The sequence below is a fragment of the Eubalaena glacialis genome, chromosome 7, assembly GCF_028564815.1.
Source record: "Eubalaena glacialis isolate mEubGla1 chromosome 7, mEubGla1.1.hap2.+ XY, whole genome shotgun sequence".
In the NCBI taxonomy this organism is placed as follows: Eukaryota; Metazoa; Chordata; class Mammalia; order Artiodactyla; family Balaenidae; genus Eubalaena; species Eubalaena glacialis.
The window spans coordinates 26,966,987-26,975,369 of record NC_083722.1 but is presented as its reverse complement, the minus strand read 5'-3'; the positions used below and the strand labels follow the sequence as shown (position 1 = coordinate 26,975,369).

Sequence of the window (8,383 nt, the reverse complement as noted above, 5' to 3'; positions counted from 1 at the left end):
CAGAATACTTAACTCATAGGGATGCTGTAAGGATACAATGACACCATGCTCGTAAAGAGCTCCGAGCGGAGCTAACACGTTGAAGCGCTCCGTGTTAGCTCTTGCTGTCACTTTACTGTTATTCTTTGCTCTATAAAAAGAAAGTAGTGGGGAGAGGGAGTGTTCTCGGCATCAGAGGAGTCAACACTTGTAAAAGTGCTTAGTAAACGAAGGCTCCATTTACTGAAACGGCGGCCGGCCGACTTCCCCAAACCCCTAGTGCGCTGCAAGGTTAAACCACCGAGGGAGGATAGAGCACGCAGCGCGGTCCTTTCCGAACTCATGCATTTCTTAGCTGAAAGAGGCTAGTTTCCCTTGGGAGAGCTAGGCCTCAGCTTCCTGTCACAAAGAGCACAGCCAGCCCAGAGGCCTCCAGGCGCCGCGCCCTCCCGGGCTCGCCCCGCTGCCTGGGGGTGAGCGCCCCCAGACCACGCGGGGACGACAAGGCAGGCGCTGCGGGGAGAGGGTGGGCGCCCCGGTCCAGCTAGGCAGCTGCTGCGGAAGGGCGAGGAGTCCGCCCTCTCGGATGAGGGCCTCCGCTCCAAGTTTCACTGTTATCAAAGGGAAGACTTCAGACGAGAGAGTTCTTCTGTTTAATTTTCGACTAATACGTTCGCGAGGCTTTTTAATTGCTTGCAAATGCATTTTCTCTGTACGATTACGGAATCCATGTTGCCTGTGGGCTGCAAGGCTAAGGCGGAATACAGATCCGCATTAGGCTTTTGACAATCAGCCCAGAGGGCGGGGCGGTAGGGTCCTGCCGGAGGAGGTTTTACCAAGGGGAAAAAAAACACCAAGAAAGAAAGAAAAAGAAAACGGAGTTTAAAAAAATCAATGACAACCCTTAAACTGAAATGACTGGGGAGTCTATCAGAAATGTTAATTTCCCCTAAATATCCCACAGCTCTTTTTGAGAATGGTCTGCCATTTCTCGTTTGCAATTAAGGTAACGTTTTTCAAAAAGCGACCCTTCTGTTGTTGAAGGAAGAATGGGGATGCGGGTGGGGAATACCAAGAGGAAGAAGAGTTAGCAAATCCTAACTGGAAAGGAAAGGGGAGGGACCTTTAGGAAGACACCCAGAGTTGGCACCAGCTGAGGCTAACTGAAGTAAGAAAGGCAAGTTATTCATTTTTGGCTGGGGGGGAGGCGGAGTCTGACCCCGAGTACCTACATACCCACGTTGCCATGACTTTTCTCCCTTAATATCCTGGTCCTGTAAGTGGGTCAAGTTTTTGATTTCTGCCTCCTGCCCAGGATTTGCCTGATTTGGAGCACTCTTCTCTGTCCACCTTGGCTAATCAGGAAAACTGAATGAACCAGGGATTAGGATACTGCCTGGTGGACCCAACGTGTTTCCCTTTCCACCACCTGAAGGATTGACACCACCCAGCCACCCTCCCACGGTTACTACTGGTAGATGCTAGGAGAATCACACCAAGGAGAGTAGGTCCTTGAATAAGAAGATGTTGCCAAGTCATTAAAAGCTTGAGTCATTGTGAAACTGGGGCTCCTTGAGAGAGGGCCCCGAGGGCTCCCTGTGTGGTTGGCTCTTGGAAACCCCAGGCTGAGTTTGTCTTAGAAGACTATCCAGGGTGGAAGTGCTCAGAAGGCAGGAGATTCACAAAGAAGTGAGGGCAGATAGAACCAGAATAAACACCACTAAGACAGGACACAGCAGTTGTTTGCTTTTTTTTTTTTTTTTGAATCTCTAAAGTCACCTCTGCTCTTTATGTGCATCCAGAATAAGCAGTGAAAGGGTCTTGGAGGCTTGGAAGGGTTAGGAGAAGTACTGATGAACAGATCTACACCTCTTGGTCACTTTGTGGAAAGAACATAGTGGATTTTTCAGCGTTCCACTGTCCTCCTGTACAAGTACCCTTCCAAAGCCAGGGTCTTCGTGATCATGAAAATTGTCTCCTATTGTGCCAGCTCATGTCTGGGCTCTGGAACTGTGGGCCCCACTGGAGCAGAACACACTAAATTTCATTCTTAGACAATGTACACACATGCTCTCTTAAGGCATAAGTTTAATGGATTCAATCTCATCTCTACCTTCCTCTAAAGAGGAAGGAAGAAAGAAAAGAAATGAGGAAAAACAGAGGGAGGAAAGAAGATACTCTGGTTGATGTATGTGCACATCCAAGGAAGTATTTTTGGTTGAAAATGCCCAAATAATTACAGTCCTTAACCACTCTACTTCACTTAGAATTATGCAAGCAATCTTGTAGGAAAAGTCTGTTCAAGCAACAGGAGAACAAAGTCCATATAAAATCCATTTGGAGGAGCAAAAGAAATCCCAAGTAGGAATAAGAAGAAGGAGGAGGAGGAGAAACACATGTTTAATGAAACTAGGGATAGGCACTTGCTTGTTGTTACTTGTCCACAAAACTCAAACGCGCACTGAGTGGCAGATCCTTTCCATGGAGATGCTTGGGATTGGATGAAAACTGGGGTGACCAGTATGGTACCAGCCTAGAAGCCCAGGAAGGGACCTGAGCTCTCTACACCAGAGTCTGAACTGTAGGAAACCATTCAGAAACTCTCTTCTCTAGCTCTGGATCCTAACCAAAACAAACACGATAGACATAACGATTTCTCTGCTGATTCCTAAAGTGACTGCGGTGGAACAAGCCCTCCTGGAGTGGAGCGTGGACTCAGAAGGCAGAGCAGAAGCGCTGGGTGCTAAGAGAGACCCTCTCCAGCTTCGAGGGTGCCGGGCTGGCAGGGTTGCTCTGTGCTTTTATGAGCTATCTTGAGTGCGCGGGAGCGGGCCCCGGCCTCGGGCTCGGGCTGGGATGCTCACTACCGGTTTCCCCAGGGAGGGAGCCCCAGGCGATTGTCACTGTGTCGCCAACTCACCGTGGCCAGTTAATTCAATTACGCCGCCCGCTGGAGAATGTGTGGCCACTCGCTCTCCCGGAAAGGGCCAAAGCAGAGAAAGGGGAATTAGCTTTGCTGAAAAGCCCAGCCTTTGGGTCAAGCAGGATGGCACTTATTAATTGCTGAAGACTATTAATTGGATGGGAAGGGAAGATGCGGGGGGGGACTGTCTGACAGAAGCAAATCCCGCGCGTGCACTCATCACACACACACAGACACCAAGCACAGCGCACACCTGCCTCAATGAGTTTCTTTAGAAAAGGGGCGCGCCGAGCAACCCCATAGCAGATGGAAGGGAGCTGCTGACCAGTATGTGCATATGGCGCTGATGATTTCCCCAACTTCTCTTTCACGGACAAACAGCTTTTTTTCTTTTCTTTTCTTTTTTTTTTTTTTAAGTTGGGATGAGGCGAGAGGGAGCAGTTGGCCAAATGGGGTTTCCCTACAGTTTAGACGCTGGTGTGGGAAAGCTGGGGCACTCGGATGGGAGGAGAGCTTTCCAAAGAAGCCATAGGCCCTGGCAAAGTAGACGCCTAAGCTAAAGGAGATGCTCTTCACCCTCCCCGTTTCATCTCCTTTAAATACAAGTTTTTTTCTCATCCTGCGTGATCTTTAGTTTCCTCTAATACCACGGGGTGGGGGGGGCGGTCAAGAAGCACAGTAAATGAAGCCTGGACGCCTTTTGTCTTGGTACCTAGAAGTCACTCGGGAAAACCGGGTGGGGTTAGGGAATGGAAGGGAGAGGTACGTTTGCCAGTTCTTCGGTGATGCCCAGAAGGATTCAGACGGTCGGGACAAATGGAGGTCATTCTGTGGATGTACTCAGCTCCAGGCCAGAGCTCATTACTGGGAGTACCGGAAGTGCGGGGGCTGCGTGTGGACCTTCGCCCCGACAGGGACAAACGCAGAGGCCGAACGCGCTGGGACAGCAGTCAGAGCAGGCGGCCAAGACGTCCTGAGCCTCCTGGTCGTTCCCGAGGGAGAGGGTTTTGCGTCTGCTGCCTGGACCTAAGCCGGGGAAAGAAGGTCCCTTCGCCTTCAATGAAGATGTATCTGACAGTAGGGGAGTTGGGGGAGGGGTTTGCGGCTTGTCTGAGAAGGGGCCGTCCTTTCCCATTTGAGCTGGGATTTACTGGGAAACCAACAAGAGCCACCAGGAAAAGCGCGTCCGGCCATTATCCCCCAGATAACCTGCGGGCCCTGCACATTCTTCTGGGGGGAGGTTTGTACCTCCGCAGGGGCGGGCGTTCCTGGGGTAAGGTCTTGGGGGCAGGCCCCGGCTGCCACGGACGCGTATTTTGTCTGTGGGTAGAATATAGAGGCCTCTCTCAGTCCTGCCAAACAAAAGATTCCACTGCAAGCATTTTGGGAGTCAGCCTCTCAGTGGCAATGGTCTTTATCTTACCCCTCCTACTTAAAGATCAAGTTGGTCATTCTTCCTTTTCATCTTCGTTGGGCTGACTTCATTAGACCAAAATATGGAATTTCAAGAAGTTGGGAGGGGGGCACTTGCGCACCCTGAAAAGGGGAGCAAGTGTTGGCAGCTGATCTTTGCGCAGGACTGAAGCATCACGGATCTCCATTTCAGACAGTGCATTTCAATTCTTGTCGTGTGCCTTTGTCCATTTATATAAAGCAAAGAGCGCTGAGTGACAGCCCCAGTTAGCCTGCATGAGCAGATCCTAATAAACCCTCCCAAACCCCGACCTAAAAAAAAAGAAGAAGAAGAAAAAAAAAGCCACATGTCTGCCTGTTTGCCTGCGGCTTATTATTAAGACACCTTCTCAGCTTAAACACTTAAAAGCTAACCAAATGAAATGGCAATTAAGACAAAATTACCCCTTCTATCTCTGAGATGAGTCTGGGGCCAGCCGGTTCTTAAGAGATACGCAGGGTTGGTGAGCGGACTCAGCAGAGCCTCAGTATTGCGGGCCTGTAGCCACTGCTACCCGCTCTTGGCGCTAGACCACTTGATGCGGGAAGATGAATTTTGAATGAAGTAAAGCTCAAATACTGTTTGGAAGTCGAGAAATCCACCGAGGAGACAGAGATAAGTGTGCATTGCCTCCTCCATGCCCTCTCTTTGTAAAATATTACTTTCAAACATTTAAGCGTTTTGAGGGGTAATGGTATTCAAATACCTGGTGCCCCTGCTAAATGGTCCATACAACACCCCCCCGCCCCCCCATTCAGCAGTCTTTTCGAAAAGGAAGTAGGAAAACACAAAAAGAGGGGGAAAATGGGTTGGGTTGAGGAGTGGAAGACAACATTTCACCTAAATGTAGAATCTTGTCACAAGTCTTTATTCTCTTATATTTTTCTTAAATACAGTGCCAGTTACACTATTTCTTTATGATGGAAACTTGGGACTGTCCATCATGGTTATTTGTTTTAAAGCTGCTGAAAGTGTAAGCTACTGCCAGGTGTTGCCTTTCAAAAAAGGGAGAAGAACCCAAATTCATGTAAATATGGAAAGAGGAGTATTGTTCCCACTTGGGCAAAGGCAGATACCCCAAGTCTGGGTGAAACTGATTTGGGTGCTCGTTGGAAATAGCAGCTTTCAGCATCCAGAGAGTGGAACCAATAGGCATGAACACTTACTTGTGTAAAAGGAAGCTTTCATTAATATATATTTCTATCTCTAATATACACACATCGGGGCTAGATCTTTATCTTCACAATAAAATGTGTGCAAATGCTCTCTGCAGAGATGAGTCCCTACCTCAGTCGGTATAGAAAAGCATGATAAAGGTTGGAAAAAATGGATAAAAATGTTGAAAGAACCTCCAGTTCCTTATTAGGCGAAGATACAATATTTATTCCTTGTCTCCTGGGATAAATCTCTTCTGCCCATTGTCCTCCCAGTTCTCAGTGCTGATGCTTAATTTTCAAAACTTCTATATTACCAAGGGACCTACGACATCAGCCAAAGAAATACTCAGCAAGTACAAAATCTGTTCCAGGGAGCTGCTTTTGTGCAGAGGGAAAATTTTGTTCCTACAGGTTTTTAAGTGGGTACGAGGCAAGGAGCTATCTGATCCGGGCAAAGCCATTACAATTTAGATCTCTATCTATAGAACATTTTTTTTCCTTTAAAAAAAAATTGGAAAATACAAGAAGTTTGGATTTTTTTTTCCCGATTCTTTTTTTGGAGGGGGAAACTGCATCGTAAGCTTTCGGAGAAACCCAACATGTCAACTACCTTTCCGGGACTAGTCCACGATGCCGAGGTATTATTACTTTTTTTTTTTTTTTTTTTTTTGAGCGCGCGTGTGTGTGTGGCGGCGGCGGCGTGGCGGCGGCGGTGGCAGCTTCCCCTGTCTCTAATTTATATCGGACCGTTACGTTTAATTATAATCTGGCTTTCGGGGGAAGTTAAGGAAGGAAAAGGGAGAAAGTTCGTTATGACATCTGTCGCCAGGAAGGGCAACTCTCTGCCACGTTAAGAAACATTTGGCATAATGAGGGAGAAAAACATAATCCTAATAATAAAGAAAGGGGGGAGGGGGTGAGGAGAAAGAGATAGAGATGGGAAAAAAGATACTCGGAAAGGCAAAGAGATTGATGGGGTGGGGAACACGCACCCCTTTTGGAATGGGCTTATTCTAGGAGACTAAAGCAGAAAGGGGGGGTCGGATTCCCTGCCCCAAATGGTTAAGAAAATGAGCAAGTTGGGCGATTTGCACAGACTGGATTTTTTTTAAATATATAGATAAAGATTTTGAGCAGCTCTGGCAGAACATCCCAGCGTGGACAGCCGCGGCATCTCGTCGTTGGCAGCGGGTTGGAGTGGCGAGGCGCTGCGCGTCTGGACGCTCTCGGTCTGCTCCCCGCCGCCCCGGAGTCAGTGGCAAACCTGGATCCCGGGGCCCGGCTCCCTGCGCAAGTTGGGCAGGGGCTGTGTGCGTGTGTGTGTGTGTGCGTGTGCGCGCGCGTGTGTGTGTGTGTCACCCGCACCTATATAGGGTGGGGGATGTTTTTTCCGAGCTCTCGACTGTGAGGACGAGGCCGCCCACCCCCCGTCCGCCTGCTCGCACAGGCTCCCTGGCGAAGGCGCGCAGCCCGGCTGCGGCTCGGCACGAGCCCTGCGCGCCCGCGCCCCTCGGAGAGCCAGAGAAAGCTCCCGGCTCCGAGAGAGCCGCGCCTCGGTTGCAAAATGACAAACCTCAAGTTTTTCTGCTCTCCCTTTTCCCCCTCTTCCTTCCAGATACGTCACGACGGATCAAACAGCTACCGTTTGATGCAGCTTGGCTGTCTGGAGTCCGTAGCCAATTCCACTGTCGCCTATTCCTCCTCCTCCCCTCTAACTTACTCCACCACCGGCACCGAGTTTGCGTCCCCCTACTTCTCCACTAACCACCAGTACACCCCGCTCCACCACCAGTCCTTCCATTACGAGTTTCAGCACAGCCACCCGGCCGTCACTCCCGACGCCTACTCTCTGAACTCGCTCCACCACTCGCAGCAGTACTACCAGCAGATCCACCACGGGGAGCCCACCGACTTTATTAACCTGCACAATGCGCGGGCGCTCAAGCCGTCCTGCCTGGATGAACAGAGGCGCGAGCTGGGCTGCCTCGATGCCTACCGCCGCCACGACCTGTCCCTCATGAGCCACGGCTCTCAGTATGGAATGCACCCAGATCAAAGACTCCTGCCCGGGCCCAGCCTGGGGCTGGCCGCCGCGGGAGCCGACGACTTGCAGGTAAATAAGCATGCGGCGGATCTGCGCCCTCCCCTCCTCTCCCTCCCCCTCCCGCGCCGTTAATAATCCGACTGTAAGCCGTCTCCCCGCGCCACCACCTCTCTCTCTCTCTCTCTCTCTCACACACACACTCACACACACACACACACACGCACACACACACACTACTTAGGGAAAGTTATCAAAACAATTAAAGGAGGCGCGTGCCACTCTGTCCCTCTCATTGGAGCAGGCATTTCACCTGGACGCTCGGGAGTCCAGCTAGCTGCGGGCCCCCCCAACTTCCCGGCGGTCTGCACTGAGGTCTTTTGTGAATCCACGTTTCTGGCCCTGAGGCACGGGGTGGGGGAGATCACGTAGGCTGGGGTTGAGCCAACTGGACTCCGAGTAAGACCCGATACGTTGATGACCCATCGCACCCTCAGTCTCGGCGCTTTGCTGCGTCTACCCGCGTGTTCCAGGCATTTGTCCCAGACTGAGCTTGTGGGGCGCTTACTATGAATTGGGGGGCTGGTTTGTTCTCAGAACATTTGGGGGACCCTGAGCGCCAGCGAAAATTTCACCAAATATCCTAGATTGTTGTGGAGAGTGAAGAATCGCAAATGTAAGCCTCAAAAATTTACCCCAAGGAAAGGCTCTGCACAATGCATTTGGCCGGGGTGTGGGCTTGAGCCTGATTCTCGCTGCCTGAGGAGCACCCAATCCCGTCACCTGGCTGAACGATTCACAACTTTGTTTTTACTCTCCAGGCCATTAAT

General features: G+C 50.4%; 1 protein-coding gene across 1 annotated transcript in view; it reads left to right on the top strand.

Annotated features, from left to right (window-relative positions):
- The first annotated feature begins 6,111 nt into the window (after nt 1-6,111).
- Nucleotides 6,112-8,383, top strand: part of TFAP2D (transcription factor AP-2 delta) — a 51,799-nt gene continuing 49,527 nt past the window's right edge. The window contains exons 1-2 of the mRNA XM_061194982.1: nt 6,112-6,150; nt 7,128-7,625. Coding sequence (XP_061050965.1) covers nt 6,112-6,150; nt 7,128-7,625 — 537 coding nt within the window. The remainder of the gene's footprint in view (nt 6,151-7,127; nt 7,626-8,383) is intronic.